General features: G+C 49.0%; 1 protein-coding gene across 2 annotated transcripts in view; it reads right to left on the bottom strand.

Annotated features, from left to right (window-relative positions):
* The window catches only part of SETD2 (SET domain containing 2, histone lysine methyltransferase), a 43,710-nt gene extending 32,882 nt beyond the window's left edge, over nt 1-10,828 (bottom strand). The window contains exons 1-2 of one of the 2 annotated variants that reach the window (XR_006168408.1): nt 8,538-10,828; nt 1,322-5,724 (exon numbers count right to left, since the gene is read on the bottom strand). Coding sequence is in view for 1 of the 2 variants with exons in the window: in XM_042816514.1 (XP_042672448.1) it covers nt 1,322-5,724; nt 8,538-8,579 (4,445 nt within the window). In the remaining variant the exon portion in view is untranslated. The remainder of the gene's footprint in view (nt 1-1,321; nt 5,725-8,537) is intronic. The other variant, XM_042816514.1, reaches the window with a different exon arrangement.
* Between the last annotated feature and the right edge of the window lie 6,362 nt (nt 10,829-17,190).

Below are 17,190 nucleotides of genomic sequence, written 5' to 3'. Positions count from 1 at the left end.
GAGTAAAAAAAGCCAAGCTCCAGGGAAGCCACTCTTGATTCTTACAGCTAGATTTCTCACCACATGGGACAAATTATAAGGTTTTTATTAGAAAGATAGGAGGCTTTGATTAGCCTCTCTTGAAATACTATATTCTATCAGCATAAATAATGCCATGAAAACAATCTCCAAAAGCTCCCTTCCAGTTCAATGCTTTCTTTGGTTTCTCTGATACAAAGCCAGGAGAAAATCTATGTTCTATAATTTTAACATATAAACCACTAGAGAGCACACATATCATTTTAAAACAGATGAATTTTAACACAGCAAACTGAATGGTTTAGCTAATTAAATCTGTTTTACTGTCAAATAAGATGATGTTAAAAATGCAAAGGTTTTAAATGGGCATGAATTATCAGAAGGGCTGCACAAAGAATAAGACTTGGTTACAGACTTGTTAAGGACTCTTACCTGCATTCTAACTCCAGAGGGAGTATTTTTTGGCACAGATGGAGGTTGTTGAGCTCTGAAGCAATGCTCCTATTGAATAACCCCACAGTTCTGAACTAAGACTTTTCTTTCAAAGGTCCCCACCCTGGTCAATATTCCCACTAAAGGATAATCTACGATCATTACCGTCTGCTAATTTAAATCACAGCTGCCAGAGCTGAACTAACTTGTCTGAGATGACAAATCATTACATGCAATTACCCAAAGCTTTTGGAAAGGCACATATCCAAAATACATATCCAAAACTTTTCCCACGTCCTGACTTCCCTTTGGGGACACTGAACAGATGCAGACAAGCCCAGAGATGATGCTTCTATACATTGCTCTGGGCTTTAACGTGGTCTCACCATGTTCACATGAATGAGAGAGCAGAGAGAGCAGAAAAAAGAAGAAAAAAAAAAAAGGAAGAAAATATTGGAAGAAAATCACTTCTGCAAATTAGCATGGGTACAAGAACAAAGTGTTTACTCAGTGCTGATGGCAGGAATCTCAGGTGAGCAAATCCCTCCTGCAACCCTCATCACAGGAACTACAGGGGATGCCACATGGAACAAGATACACAGTTTAGAAGTGATTCTTCTCCTGCACTCTCCCATCCCCAGCATCTCTCTGGGCCCATCACTGGGAGAAGATCCAGCGTGGTTACAGCTCTGGTACAGCATCTTGTCCTCTAAGAGCAGTGCAGAGATGCAGGAAATGTGACGTGCCTCTTCCCTGCTGTACCAGTTGCTAGCATGGCCTTAAGAAACCTATCACAGAATCTAACAGAAGTTGCAATCTAGAACAGTTATATGCAAAAATTAAAAAAGAAAAATAAAAAATCTCCAGTTACCTTTCTGTCAAGTAGACGTTTTCCTCAATGAGGTCAAAGTAACAGGGCATTTTCCCCTGCTTGGCAAACTCCTTCCAGCGCTGCGGGTCGCGGAAGTCGTCCATGATGCACGGGCGGCCGACCATGGAGGAGTCCTGCGGTGCCACCTCCTGCTCACCCTCCACCTTCACCTTTTTCCTCTCCCTGGAGTCCGCATCGCTCTCAGAGTCACTCTCCAGCTCCTGCCGTCGTTTTTTGGGAGGGCCTCGCTCCTTCACGTCGTTCTTTTCCAAAGACTTCACCTCCTCCTTTTTCTCAGCACCGGACACCGGCTCCTTGCTCGAGTTGCTGCTGATCTCATGGGCTTGCACAGAGCCCGTTTCTTTCTGCCCGGGAGTGTGGAACTTACTGGAGGGGCTGGGAAAGCCAGCCTTGCACTCATCATCCCAGCGGTCATCCTCGTACTCCTCGTGATCCTCCGTTAGAGAATCCGGCACTTGTCCTTGAACTCGTTCATAGCTGCCTCCAGCAGGCCGCCCAGCAGACCTCACATCCCAGTAGCCATTGCCCTGCCAGCAGTTCTGAGAACTGCTGTAGGCTCCTGTGCCTGGCTGGTACACATAGCCCGAATAGACCCCGAAGCTGCTATCTGGCTGCTGATAGGTGCTGCTGGGCTTCTCTGCCTGCAGCTCCCAGCTCACGCCACCCATTCCCTCCCCTGGATGAAAACCGTCCTCCCTGGAGCAGTCTCCGAGGCCAGACTGATGGAGACCCCCACTCCCCTGCCAGCTGTCTGGCTTAGAAAAGCTCATCTGATGGCAAGACTCATCGGTGCCCTCAAAGCTCTCAGGCACGCAAAATGGCTGCTCCTCCTGCCGGCCAAGCGGCCGACTGATGGACATGAGCTCATTAAGCATTCTCTCGTCTGGGTTGGGTTTGCCTTGAGAATCCACCGCCAGATCTGCCTGGCTCGTGCTGTCCACGCCATCACTCTGCGCCTGGCAGACGTCTGCCCGCAGCTCTTCGCCATCTTTCCTGCTGAGCTCAGTAGATGAGGCCGGACTCTTGTCCATCCCTCTCGGAGAGCACCTGCTCTCAGCCTGGGACCCGTTGTTACTCACTGTAGCCTCTGGCCTGTCCTCATAGTAGGGCCTGCTTGGTTCTGGCCTCTCGACATCCCAATGGTCGGAGTAGTGCCGCGTGCCCTGGCTGCTCCGCGAGGAGCAGGGGCTGCTGTCCTCCATCACAATGCTCGAGTTCTTCGGGACAACCACAACAGACTGCAGCCGCTTCCGTGGCACGCCATCATCTGAATCAGAATCCTCTGTCTCACTGTCGTCGCTGCCCGGCTCGCTGTCGCTTTCAGCCGTGTCAGAATAGTCATCATGGGGGGCGGGAGCGAATTCGGAAGCGCCACCACTGCTGTCACACGTTGGGGTTTGCGTTACGGCTTCTGGTTCTTCCGCAGCCACCACAACATCACAAGATGGAAACGAAGCGTCTGGAAAAGCTGAAGCCACCAAGGGCTCATTCCCTCCGTCATCCTCGGCAGACGCTCCCTGGCCTTGCTCATTCAGATCATCAGGACCAACTCTCTCCGTAGTAACGGCCATTTCTTCCACTGCCTCCTCTCTGCTGCAGCGTTCCAGTGGCACTTGGGAATAATAGGAATGCTCATCCTTGAGTGACAGCTTGCCCTGCGTTGAGTTCAGGTCAACGTGCCGAACGTCCAACTCGAGCATCTCCCCAGCGCCCGAGCAGCTCGGCGGGGCCCTGTCCCCCTCGGAGGGGATGTTTTCCTCCAGATGCTGAGTAACAGGACAGTCCTGCGTGATTCCGGGTGAACAGCAGTCCTGGGCAGAATCCCTGCTTGAACTATCCACAGCTAGGCCAGCTTGATGGGGTGGGTTAATGTGATACTGCTCCTCTTCACATGCAGACTTTGAATTCGGATCCTCTGTGCTTTCATAGTCGCACGTCACCGTCTGCGGTTCAACGTGCAAGTCCAGAAATGCCTCGGAAGTCACTTTTACATCTGCTGGTTCAACTTCGATTTCAACTTCTGAATGATACAAAGAAGGAGCGGCATCATCTGAAACGTAGCAAAAAACTGGTTCTTTGGTTTCGTCACAGGGAGCTGCCTGATCATCCAGCTTCTTCACTGACATTTTGGAATGATCTACATTCACAACTGCTGAAGGCATAGCTTCACTTTGTTGCTCCAGGACCAGAGCCTCTTCCTCCTTGAACAGGCTGCTACACTCGCTGGACTGTATGTGAGAATCATCAGGCTCGTGCTCTTGAGGGGCGTACGTGCCCTCAAATCCATTCGACGGCAGCGGATACGAGCTGCTCGTCCTCCCAGTGTGTGATGCTTCCAACCTGCACAAACTATCATCAGAAGATACTGCGACATCCTCTGCTTTGGAGGCACTGGGAGCCGCCACATCGTCAGAGCTACCCTCTGGGGACCCATTTATATTCATTTCTACAGGGAAACATGTTCTCAGTTGCTCGTGCTTTACCCTTACTAAAGTCTCTTGTTCCTTAACACTGTCACGGCATTCATTGCCTGCGAGTTCCTCAGACCCTGAGTGAGGGAAAGCAGCTTTTGATTCATCTGTCTTTTTAAAAGTGGGGGAATCATTTAACTGATTTAATGGAGAAAGCGTCTTTTCCCTTTCCAATCTTTTTGCAATGGACACTCTGATCTCACTGCTTTTTAAACAAGAGGTCTCTAAATCTAGAGAATTAGACGGCTGTTTTATTTCTTCAACTGATTCTGTACAACAGAAAGAACTTTTAAATTTATCAGGCTTTGGTGCAGGGGTCTTTGAAGGGGTGGACTTATAACGGGAAGAATTCACATTGCTGTCAGGCTTAGAATGGGAAGTCCCCTTTCGATACCCGAGCTCGTTAAGGGGAGAGCACCTTTTGGTTACTTCACTTTCTGAAGTCCGTTTTGAATCTCTATCTGCTTTTGAAGAAGACTTTCCTCTCCTCTCCACGTCAGCATGAGATGACTCTACTTTGCTGTCCCTGTCTGACTTCGAGTAAGAAGTCCTTGACTCTCTGTACGAGGAGGAGTGGGACGACGTCCGCCTCGAGTCACTGGACCTGGAATGCGTCCTTCTGTACTCATCCTCCGAATCAGAACTCTCCCTCCCCCTGGAGTCTGCGTACGAGCGCGAGTACCTCGTCCTCTCTCTGTACGGGGAGCTGCGGTGATACCTGCGGTCGGATTCGTAGTAATGCGAGCGCTCCGACCTCGAGTAGGAAGAGCTGGTTCGGGAGCTCCGATCCGAGCGGGACCGAGAGTGGGACCGGCTTCGCCTTCTCTCTCTGTCTGACCGCGATCGGGAGGACGCATACCGCGAATCTCGTTCTGATTTTGAATAGCTGGAATACTTGTCATCTCTGTCCGATCTGGAGCGTGAGGAGGACTTCAGTTCTTCGCCTCTGAGAGAGGAAGAGCTTTTCCTGGGATCCCTCTCCTTTTCTGCACTGGATATCTTCTGCTCATGCGAGCGCTGGCTGGAAGAAGTCCTCACAGAATCTTCATCAGACTCAGAGCCCAGCAACGTGCCATCGGACTGGGAGAACTTCCTTTTGGAGCCCTGTTTCCTAGAGCACAGAGAAGCACCCTTGGAGCTTTCTGAAACCTCATCATCTTTCCCAATATGGGAATCTTCCTTCTGTGGAGTTACTTCCACCTGCTCGGCCACGTGTCGAGTCACGTGCTCCTCCAACCCGTGCGATACCACATCCTGCTTCAGGTCCAGCTCAGGAGCCTCCTTCGTGACTACGTGACACAGCTCCCTCGAAGCCGGGACTTCTGCTTCTGCAGGCGGTGACAGCAACAGCGTCGACATGAGCGTGACGGGCAGCTGCGGCAAGGCTGCTGCAGCAGGGACAGGCATTGGTGCTGCTGGTGATGCCGTTGGTGGAGGTGCCGATGGAAGGTCGGCGGCCGCTGCCACTGGTTCTGTGACCGGTGCCAGAGCCGGTGGCGGCGGCAGTAAAGTTGCTGCTGCAGCTGGCGGGAGGGGTTTGGTTGTGACACTGAGTAAATGTTTCTTAAAATGGATTTTCCCCAGTTCTACCTTCGGTTTTGGAGGTGAAGACTCCTCCGCTGAACCAGCAGCATCCCCAAGGTCCATTTTAATTTTGGGGTTAAAATCAGTCTGTGTGGGTACTGCTGCGGAGTTCGGAGTTTCATTTTGTTTTTCGTTTCCCAGACCGGGCAGAAATCTGTTCGGTAAGGTTTTCTTGGTTAAGCTAAAGCTGAAAGACACCTTTTGTCTTCCTTGCTCCTCAAGGTTAACCTTCGTTTTGGTGCCTTTGGGCAAAAAACGACTAGAAGCAACACCTTTGAACACTGGGCCTTTGATAAAGCCAGCTTTCTGCACGGTTTCAGTCTTGCTCTGGAAAAAGAAAGAAAAAGAAAAAAAAAAAAGATGCCATTAGTAGAAATGTTTATTTTTAAATTCTGTTCTACGCAAGTACTGAACAGTTTTCTTTCACTTGGTGAATTTTTTATGATGATAAAATAGAAATTGATATCCTGGGCTGAAGTCTGGGGCAGCACAGCCATACGGCCTGCCTCTCTTTTAACCAAAATCAATTATCTGCTCCTTTTGAGTCTCCTTTTGGGAGACCACCTTTGGGATTCAGGCTGAGGCTTTTTAACTGATTTATTAATAACCAAACTCAAAGAATCAAAGTTGTTTTTTTTTTTTTTTTAAAAAAAATAAAAAAAAAAAAAAAAAAGAACAATAGGGTTCAACACATAAAATTAATTGAAGAGAGACCGCTACTTTATTTGTTCTGTTTCTGTGGTCTCTGGTTACAAAACATCCTATGCTTTTAAGCTTGACATGTGTTCTCACATCTAGGATACTGTACCTGGGTATATTTGGTGCCTGACCCAATCAGGTCACTGAGACCTGCTGCTGCAGCCCTAAGTCCCATCCAGGCTAACAAGGAGGTCACATCACGCACTGACCAGTTGTCATCACTGCCAGCAGAACTTCCACCTGCACCCAGCCACACGTGACTGCCACCTCTGAGCTGATGGACCCTAATGCCTTAGATATGCATCTCACCTAAGGGATCTGCTGTACTGCTGAGGAGTTCTTCCCAGCAAGCCTGACAGACTGGGACACCACTGAGCTGAAAGCCACCTCCTCTAGGACACTCACAACTGAGATGTCACTTTGGGCATGGCACAAACCTAGAGCAACAAAGCTCTTCTCAACATGGGAGCTTCTTCCCTTTCAGAATGCATTTATCAAAGCCCGAGATTAGCAGCTTTCAGAGCAAAAAGCACAGTGTGTTTGTTTGTCTTGGCACGTGCCCACTTGTTTTTAAGCTCTGGGCTTGTCTCTGCACAGACTCTATCACTATCTACCGCAGCGTAACGATAGCACAGTCCCTAAGGATGAATGTTGTCCCATTGTGTTGAAAGGGTGTTTCTGTCGATACTCCTTATCCCCACAAATCCAGATTGCATTAATGTAATGACTCTTTGTGCAAGAAGCACAACTCAATGAGGACTGTTCGAGCAGTCTGAACAGTGCATACAGTAAGTTCTACTCCACAACTATTGCATGAACACATCCTTGGCTGCAGCAGTGGCTTCCTGCACCCACTCTGAAGGATTATGGACTTTGTTATCGTTTAACTCTTGTAAAACAATGCAGAGTTGCTAAAGCTAAAGGTACCGTGGTAAATTATTAAGTAAGATGTCAGCAGAACAGAAACTCCCCCCCATGCTACTTCTACTTTTTTCTTTACCAAAACTCTGACTCCTTTAAAATGGGTGCCACTTTGTGGGGGCTTTTAAGTGACTGCCATTGCTGAAAGGGCATCCAAATGGTGACCCTGTGGACAGGACATCTCCACACCATCTCTTCTCCAACGCTGCCCCATATTCAATAGAAAGGCTGCTGAAAATAATCTCTGTTTTCAGAAATGATCCATTTTTTTAACCTAACAACAGTCTAATACATAAATGTATAGGAACAAGTTCACTGGAGCACAAGTGTTCTGTCCACGTGGCAGGAGCTTGGAGATGTTCAATGCTAGAGGTCAGCCTTCCATAACATGCTGGGCACAGTCTCCCAAATAACAAGGCAGTGTCATTCTGTGAGTGTGTTGGGTTGCTTATTAGCCCTACACAACCAGAAAATTCAAACCTTTCTACCCCAACCAGTACATCAGCACTCAAGAGTTTTCTTACTAAAACTTCTGTGAAATTATTTTGTGTGCAAAATCACCCACAGTTATGAAAATATGTCAGTGTTTCGATCAAAAACTTCCCAGCTTTCAGTGCTGCAGAGCTGAAATCTGAGCTTACAGATGAATAATGGGGTTTGGATACATCCACCTGTACAAGAAACAAAGGCTGGAGGGGATGCAAGAGCTGCTAAACTTCCACTCCTCTGCTTTTCATATCTATTCAGCAGGGACGATGCCTTTCAGAACAAATGTTTCAATCTCCTGCTCAGCCTTCCAGGGATTTCTTCTTAAATAACACCAAGCTGAAAAACTACAACTTCCATAAATTTAAAAAATATCCCACAGGTAGCTTTTGAAATGGAACAGGGAGCAATTACTGGCGAAACAGTAGACAAGTTCTCCTTGCTTTAATGTTTTACAGGCAGCAAACGCTCCTCGGAACGCTGCTGTGAGTGTCGTGCAGCTCAGGGTAGGCAACAGATGCTCACTCTGAGCCTTCAGCAGGGATGAATGAGCACTCCTGCAGCTTTCCTATCACCACAGCAGCACACACAGTAAGCTCAGTCAGAGCAGAAATGGTCCTACCACATCAACAACTATCAGCAGCACCATTCTGCAGGCACTCACTGGGGTATTATCAAGTGTTCCTACCCCTGGAGGTTTTCTCCTTTCCCCTAACATTAATTGGGCCACACTCAATGAAACTCCTTTTTTCCCCAGATGAAATCCTTAAACATTCTCTTTATCACAATGCAGGAAGCAGAATATCCCTACACCTGATCAGCTGCGTGCAGGTGGCATCAGCAGTGCCAGGCATGTTCCTTTCCCTCCAGACTTCATCACTGCCCCAGGGACACCCATAGGAAAACACCGGATTTGTGAAGATGCCTCGTGCTGCTGCTCAAGACAGCTTCTCGAGACATGGGTCCAGATAAAACTTGTTGGTGAAGGTAACTACACACATCTCAGGAGCAAAACAGGAAGACATTTCACTCACCTCATTTTCTTCTTCTCTATTGCAATCCAGCCGAGAAAACATGCAAAAGAAAACAGAAAGAAGGCGTAAACATCAGGCAGAAACAAGAACACACCCGCAAGCAAAAAGGGTTGCACAGGTAGCCCTGTGCCACCAGTGTCACCCGTCCTGCTGTCACCCACTGCACAGGGACACAGCACTGATGGGAAGCTCAGAGCCCTGGGTGCTGGCAGTTCTGCAAACCCTCCGAGAGCAAACAGCAAGCACAGTGCTGACGGCTGGCACGGCACACAGGAGTCATTTCAACAGAGGTGATGTCGCAAAGATCATGCAGGTATCAGTCAGAAAACGAGGTGGAGTTTAGTGTGTTCCTTAGGAGATGGAAACACTTTGCTGCATCATCTTTCTAAGTTCCCCAACGCTTTCACAAGCAGCATGATGAACTCCTCACTGCTGTATTGCTCTGCCCAGCAGCCCCAGCTAACACGTACCACACTGCTCAGAATTCCCAAATACTCCTTGGCATTCAGCCTCTCCCCAACAAGCTGGTGCTGGGCACTGCCACGGAGAGCACCAGTGAAATTTTTCCTTTAGGAAACTACATGAACAATACAAAAGCTTCCTGCCCATTGCTCAGTGGTTACTGACACGGCTTAATAATAAAAACTCATCTGACTCTGGTATTTCCTCCTCAAAAGCACACTGTAACCTCTCTATTTGCACACAGGCAGCCTTTTCCCTCTATATCCTACAAATATACAGAGGAGGTTTTCAACAGGACCTTTGCTGAATGTAATGAGCTTCTGACTCATAATACAGTATTGCTGTGCTGACATGGTCAAAGCTATTGCACAGAAAGGCTCACAGATTGGCCCTCAGGCATCAGTTACTCCAAGAACCAATTTCTGGAAAAGAAACTGGAGCTGTAGGTTAGTGCAGCCCTGCAGGGACCCTACGCAACGATGGCACAGCAGCAACCAGGTATGTCCCCATTTCAGCAATCATCAGCAAACAGAATTAGGAGCAACCTCCTCAAAGACCTATCACCAGCAGCAATACACTACCATGCTCGTGTGCAAATGATAAAGCTTAGTAATAGCTAATAAATTATTCTCACAGCAGCAGCAACCGGGCTTTTTAACGAGGAAACACAAACCTTGAGTTTAAACGAGCTGTGGGGAACACGAAGGGCACACACATGATTTAGTGGGGTTGGGAACACTGTGAACTCAGCACAGAGCAATGCAGAAGGCAGGAGTCCTTTTAGAACAGCGCAATGATGCGAATTAGTGCCCCAAAGGCTTCATTTTTAGATCACGGGAACAGAGGAGCTGAAGTGGGAATTTCCAACCCCTTCCAAGTTCCCTTTTAACCTAAGCCATTCTATGATTCTACAATCAAGACTTCTGAGACACCATTGTTGCTGATGTTCATATATTCTGAGTTACACTGAGTGCTGAAGGGGTGAGGACAGCACTGAGGTCAAGGATCCGACGTGAAAATTTCCATTGCATCAGTAACCCAACGCACTGTGACACAGCTCAGGATAGCAACCAGAAACGACTCTTTGCACTTAAACCACAGATGTTAAGTAGGTATATGCTGGGAGATGGGTAACAGAGCTTAGTATTCCCTATCCCAGAGAAGATGCGGATGCCCCATCTCTGGAGATGCTGAAGGCCAGGCTGGACGGTGCCCTGGCAGCCTAACCTGGTGTGTGATCTAGTGACTGGCAACACTGCCTATGGCAACGGGGTTGGGACTCAATCATCTCAGAGATCCCTTCCAATCCAAGCCATTGTATGATTCTATGACAAAGGTAAAGGAATTAACAACGCATTTTTGCTCCTCTTGCTGAAAAGCTGCACAAAACCAGCATTAAGATGCTGGCGAGGACACAGAGATTTTAGTTCAAGCAGAAATCTCTTCCTCTGTCTTGTGATGGTACTGCAGAAGAGGAAGCAGTGTTGCAGAGAGAAGGAAGATCTCTGTCCAGCCTCTTCCCTTCCCATTAGCTCCTGCTATGGGACAGCAGGGTGAGAGAGCAGCGCTGGGATGCACTGGGATGGAGCAGGGCTACAGGCAGCTGTCTTAGAGCCAGAATTTGGCCAGAGAGAAGCCCACCTGATGACAGCAGAGAGCTGGAGGAAGGACAAAGCAGAATGAGGTGCTGTGTGAATGAAGCCGCTTGTTTCAGGAGAGAACAGAGCACGTAGGAGTGGGGAAGGCATTACGTTACAGGCGGTGGGTTTTGTGCAAACACCGGGCAGTATTTCAGGCACCACTGCCTCACTGCAGGCTGAGGGTCACGTTTCCACGTCCTGCCTCTTCCTTTGCCCCGGATCAAACACGTAAATAGATTTCCAAAATTAGGCAGTGTGTCACTCCTTGCTCAGGAGCCAATCGAAGCGCAGTTTCAAAGAGTAACTGTGCTCCCCCCGATTGAGCACCGCTCAGTGATGGGTTTGCACGCACCTCAAACGCACAGTGCAAGCAAAAACCAAATCCCCACATCATGCACAAGGCTCTGCACCTCATCCTGGGCACGAGAATAGAAAATAAAGGTATGTGCAAGGGTTTATCACGGTATCATATAATCATGCAAGTTGGAAAAGACCACAAAGATCACCAAGTTCCACTGTGAACCCACTCCCACAATCATTTAGGTTGGAAAAGACCTCTGGTCCAACATCTCTGGTTTGTCCTGGGTACAGTAATAAGAAATAAAGGTGTATTTTTCTTCTGAGGTTCAGCACCTCTGAGTGCCTGAATGGGCTTTTATGAATGAGACTGCTCTCCTGACGGTGCAACCCCCAGCAGGACCTCCTATGCTACAAAAGCAAACAAATAAAATGCCCTCAGGGTTACGAACTCTGCATGACAAACACTGGGTTAAGACAAAACTTCTCCTCACCTCCCACACGCCCCTTTTTTTCCTTTTTCTTTTTTCTCTCTTATTTTTTAAGACAGAAAATAGGCAGTCTAAAGCTCTTTTTATCTAAGCATCTGCAGGGCTAACCATCTCGGAAGAGCAAAAAAAGCCTCCCCCTGCGCTCTCAGCACCCCTAGCTCCAGGCTGCCCATTTGCAAGCGTTAACGCTGGGCCATCTCAAAGCCTACCTGGTTGACAATTACTTTCTTTTCTCAGGGAAATAAAATGCAAAACCCAAATCCCCGACCTGGGCACTCAGCAGGAGGAAATGCAGCCCTTAAATTGCAGCCTCAAAATGCAAAATCCCATTGTAACCTCCAGATCCTTGCTCACCAGGTATGGTAACAGTGCAGGCAGCACAATGAGGCTTGCCTGGAAACTCATTCCAGCAGGATGGTGATGCCAAAGACAAAATCTCCAGGCCAAACCACAGCTACAGCTCTGCACGGGACACAACACTGCTGCTGGCACAGCTGAACTCAAATAGTTCCATAAAACCTTATAGGTCTGAAGCGTCAGCACACACTTGGTTTATTAACCTCTAATACATCCAGCTAGGGATTAAAAACTAGGACAAATTAGGAGCAGTCCCTGCATTAACTGAAGCAAACGTGGTGCTCAATTACTGCCAGCTCTTTTGTAGCACTGCGCTCTTCGTTCCCACGTGTCCCTGCTGCCATTAATATCACACCACTGGGTAACGTCCGACTGCAGAAAAGCAGGCAGTTAACAGCCAGCTCCTTCCCCCAAATAAACCTCCTGGAGGAACAGCTAAAGCACATCCAGGCGGGAAGGAAGAAAAAAAAACCAACAAAAATCAAACCTTTTATTTGAACAGAAGCTTGAAACCAAGCCAATCCGTGCAGAAAATGAGGTCAGTGCAGCTGTAGGCATGGACCTGTCCCCTGCTCACATCCCTGCCTCCCCAGCCCTGCTCTTACTGCTTCCACGGTGCTGTGACTCTGCTGTTTTGTACTGTTGTTTTCTGTTTGGATGCTGCTGCCTGTGGTCGGGGGCACGAACCACTTTTCCTGTCCTGAAATATGAAAAACCACTGAGAATTCACCAGGCCAGGTACACAAGAATCCCATAAAATAAAGACGTGACACAGACGAAGGAAGTTCCCCCACGTCACCCAAAGAGGAGCAGGTCCAGGAGGTGTGATGTACAGTATGGACAGTATGTGGAATCATGAAGGTGGGAAAAGATCTCTGAGTCCCCAATTGCAACCCAGCCCACCCCCACCGTGCCCACTGATCATGTCTCTCAGTGCCACATCTCCATCTTCAAGGACGGCCACTCCACCACCCCCCCAGGCAGCCTGTACCAATGCATTAGCACTGTAATTGTTCCTAATATCCAACCTGAACACCCCCTGTGTGTTAGCAATGCCAGCACATTTCAGAGAGTCTATGAACTTTTCCTTTAGGAATTAGACCCAGTGGAGAAGAAAACAATTGCCAGCATTCTCCAGCTTTCTGTTCCAATGAAAGAACCTAGGTCCCTGCTTCTGCCCCCAAATCCACCCTGCAGCCACTGAGCTCACAGCCCCATCTCTGCCCATTGCATTCAGCACAGGGCACACCTAAAGAAATCGAGTGTTTAAGTTTTACACCGTGACAGCAATCATCACAGGCAATGCTGTTCCCATGGCAGCAGTGTGAAGGATCACCAAGAGCAGTGGTGCAGGGAGGGGTTAATCGCCACGTGGATGGCAACAAAAGGGGGGGAGGCAATGGGATAAGGTGTTGAGGGGCAAGCTTTGCTCTCGGCCACAAAAAGAGGGCACAAGCCCACAGCTTCACCCTAAAATGAGGCATCTGTGCAGTATGTGGGAGCACCTGTCCTTGAGAAGCCTCCTGCTCCCAGAGCAGGGAAGGAGGGATTTGTTACCAGCTTTTAGTTGGCATCCTCATCAGCAGAACTAACTGGGATCTCTGTTAGATAATCCCTGAAGCAAAATCACCTCCTTGGAACGTTAGCTGGTAATACAAACTGCAAGAAAAGGGAATGTTTTCAGCAGGCAGAGTGCTCTTCAGTTGTGTTTTCCCAAAGTGATGCAATTAACTCTGAAAACGTGAGAGTGTCCTCAGGCAGTGAGTCTGTCCTCCAAGCACACCGCCTGTCTGCTCACCAAGCACGATGCACGGCTGCCCATGGCTGCCTCCAAGCAGGGTGTCTGCCCATCCAGGGCCGCACACGCTTCCTTTGCCCCCATCCCACCTCTCCTACCCAGCACCCAGCCATTCTCTGCCAGCCCTCAGGCAGATTCACTGCCCTGGCACAACCAGGAGCACTGTTCCTTCCCCCAGCACAGAAGCTGAGCTCCTGCTGCCCCTCTCACCACCACTCCCACATGCCAGAGGGTAACAGCCCTGAGATCCTAAGCTGCACCCCACCCAGAGAAGCAGCAAACACCTCAGCACCCCAGTGCAAGCCGACAGAAGTGCCCTCTGATTTCATTCACCATACGGAAGAAACCAGTGAGGCCATGTACTGGGGAAGGATAGGAAGGCTGGCTAAGCACGTGCTGAAATGATCTGCTTTCACTGAGTTAAAAGGTGCTAGATAAATAAAAAGGAAATAAACTGCAGCGTGTAAATCCTGCTTAAATCAAGTCACTACATCTCGCTCCTGAGCACCATCAGCACAAAACAACCCCACAGCTTCCCCAGAGAGCCCTGCTGCAGCAGAGGAGGGGGAGGAACCTGGAATTAAAAAAATAATCACAAAAAACAAACCAAGCTCAAACTTCTGTGCTCACTTACACTCGCTGCTACCGGCTCCACTGTCGGCTGCCATCATGGAGTCGGCAGCGTGGGCACCACGCAGGGCTCAGCACTGACCGAGCAGCTCCACTGCACCTCACCGCAAGGAGGGCTGTGAGCTAAAAGGGGGAAAAAAACAAAAAGGAAAGGCGGCCCCACCCCTAGAAGGCCGGCTTCTGGGGCAGCCCCGCCAGCAGGGGCTTCTACCCCTGCTCCTCCTCCTCCTCCTCTTCCTCTTTCCCCCACTGGAGGGCTCATAGACCTGCTATTTGCAGGCATCCGGATGCTGCTTCCCATGCACGCCCTTCACCTGCAGGGAGCTGAGCAGGGCCAGTACATCCATCCTCCCCACGTGAAGCCATCACATCCCCACTTAAGTCATCCTATCCCTACCCGAGGTTGCCAGCATGGCATCCTACGGCCACGAGTGCCACGTGGCAAGCAGAGACTGGTGCAACAGGCTGTCGTTATCACCACAAATATCTCACAGGTAAATATCTAGCTCTGGTGGCACACAAACTGTGCTTGCAAAAGCCTGCAGCCAAGTCCCACTCCCCAGACCAACTGGTGGTAAAGCTCTGAGGGGGCTGAAATAAAGGAGAAAGCTCAACTGCTCAGCACAGATGAGACATCACATGCTAAGTTTGGCCCCACCTCACACATCAGCAACTGAAGTACCTACATCTGAACTGCATGTCACTGCAATCCATCCCGCCACAGCAGGCTGGGTTCAATGCTCTGGGTGCAATTCTGCCTCCTTTGTCTGCTGCAGAATGATTGCGCTGCGGCTCCGCTGGTGGTGCTGGCAGGTCCCCGAGCACCAAGCCTGCCTGGTGGAACTTCATCAGATGAAAACATCAATGCTGCCAACACAAAGGTGCAAGGCAGTGAAATGCCACCTGTGATTTTCAGAGTGGAAATACATCACCTTGTGCTCCCCAGAACCAGCATGCGCCTCCTCTCCTGGCAGAACATCTGTGCTCACCTCAAACCAGAACCGTATGTGATGAGGAGGTGCTTTCCAGATGTCCCTAACCTCACACAGCAGGGATGGCGTTCTGCAGGAAAAATGTCAGCCCTTACCACGCCGTGTCCCACACTGCTCATTTTCCTTGCACTGAAAGCCACGTCAGCTCCAGCCCTCCTTTCTCCCTTTCACTGTTCTCCATCCCATCACACGCTGAGTGCCTGCACGTCTCCCTCCAGATGCAGAGCAACCGCCTCTCCTGAGCGACGCCTTCTGTTTGCAAACGGGGTCCAAAGGGTAGGAATCACATCTCTTGCCCTGCAGCCCAAAAATACTGCTGTTTCAGTGGTATAGCTGAAACACTGCCATACAGGAGACAAGCTTAAGTGGACACTCCAACTGGGAATCCTTACTATATTAATTTCCTATGCCACTATAGGTGAAGCTTAATCTTCTGTGACAAAACCTACCCAGCAGGTTAAGTTAGCAGTGAAAGATACCTTGAAAGCCACTCTCCTTCCCTCAGAAGGACCATCAACTCAATACAAGAGAAAAACAAACTCTTGAAGAACTGAAGGCTGTAAATCAAACTGTTGGGAATAACCTGAATGCAGCACAGAGAAGGAAGTACGGCCATAACCTGCAGCCCTCCAACTGCTCCCACTGCCTGCACCATCGCAGCTGGTTGCTGTGGCGATGACAAACACAAGCCAGAGCAGATAAACATAACCTGCATCCTCCTCGGAACAAAAACTGGCAATAGAAACATAAGCTGGAAGTGAGCTGCTCCAGCAACCTCCAAACACGCAGCTCTGAAGTTCTCCTGGCAGAGGAAGAAGCACAAAGAATGGCTTGCCATTAATTCAGGAAGACGCAAACGTCTGCGGATGCATTTCAAACCTGAAGGCACTCATGTAGCAGTCACACGGTGCTTGAGGAGCTGTAAAACCCTTCAGTACAACCACAGAACAACTGCTTGCAGTCCTGGGAATGGCACTGAACCCACTGCACACAGCAGGGTTTGCAAGGACATGGCTGCAGAAGAGCTCAGCTATTCCTCCCTCCTCTCCCCAGACTCACCGCTGCCTCCTCCTGCTCCTCTCACTTTATTATTTCCATCAATTTCTTCTTTATTACAGTTTCTATTTCACTTCATCCTCGCATTCTGCCCTCTGAACAGTTTTCACCATGAGCTGGAGCCCTGCAATTGATCCCAAAAGAATAAAACCTGGTGCTGAGAGGCACCTGCAGGGACGGGGCACCTTCTGAAGAGGTCAAAGAACCATCAGAAGCCATAAAATCACACAATCCATGGCAGCAGCATCCTACCAAACAGACAGAAAGAACAGAGCCAGACTTCTGTCTTCTCCAGGCTCCTTCTCAGAGAAAACAACCCTTCTGGTCAACAAAACTGAGAAGAAAGGAGTGTTTGGGACAGCATAAAACAAACTACAGACACCAATCACAGCAATGGGGTTGGAAATCGATGATCCTCGGGGTTCCTTCCAACCCCTTCCTATGATTCCAAAGTCAGCCTCTGTCCAACACATGCACAAGGATGATATATTTAGCACTCCACTAACATTCTCCAACACAGGACATTGCAGCGACAGCCACGTCACGTATTCATTTTTAAGTGTGCTTTCTTTGACCCGCTCCAAGGGAAATATTAAATTGCACAGGGCAAGAATTAAAAAGAAAAAAATTAATTACGCCAACCAAACTACCTGAAAGTCTTCTCAATCCAGTGCCAGGGTTCTGGGTGTCCTCCCTGAGCTGTCACCTAGCTGCATTATGCACAGGAGCTGAGCTTAGATCCTAGTGCACTTGCACAGTAAGCACGGAGCATTTAATATCCACACGTGTGCAGGTGACTGAAGGTGCATGGGACTGTTTTGAAACAGAGATGTCCTGCTGGGCAGCCTGCAGCTGTTCCCTGTTTCACACCTTTGCAGCAGAACATCCCGAGGCTGCGGGTCTCCATCTCATCCACACGTACTGCTCAGT

The sequence above is a fragment of the Centrocercus urophasianus genome, unplaced genomic scaffold, assembly GCF_019232065.1.
Source record: "Centrocercus urophasianus isolate 14NV4802_14NV808 unplaced genomic scaffold, USGS_Curo_1.0 seq_16, whole genome shotgun sequence".
NCBI classification, from domain to species: Eukaryota; Metazoa; Chordata; class Aves; order Galliformes; family Phasianidae; genus Centrocercus; species Centrocercus urophasianus.
This window is presented reverse-complemented; position numbering and strand designations above follow the sequence as displayed.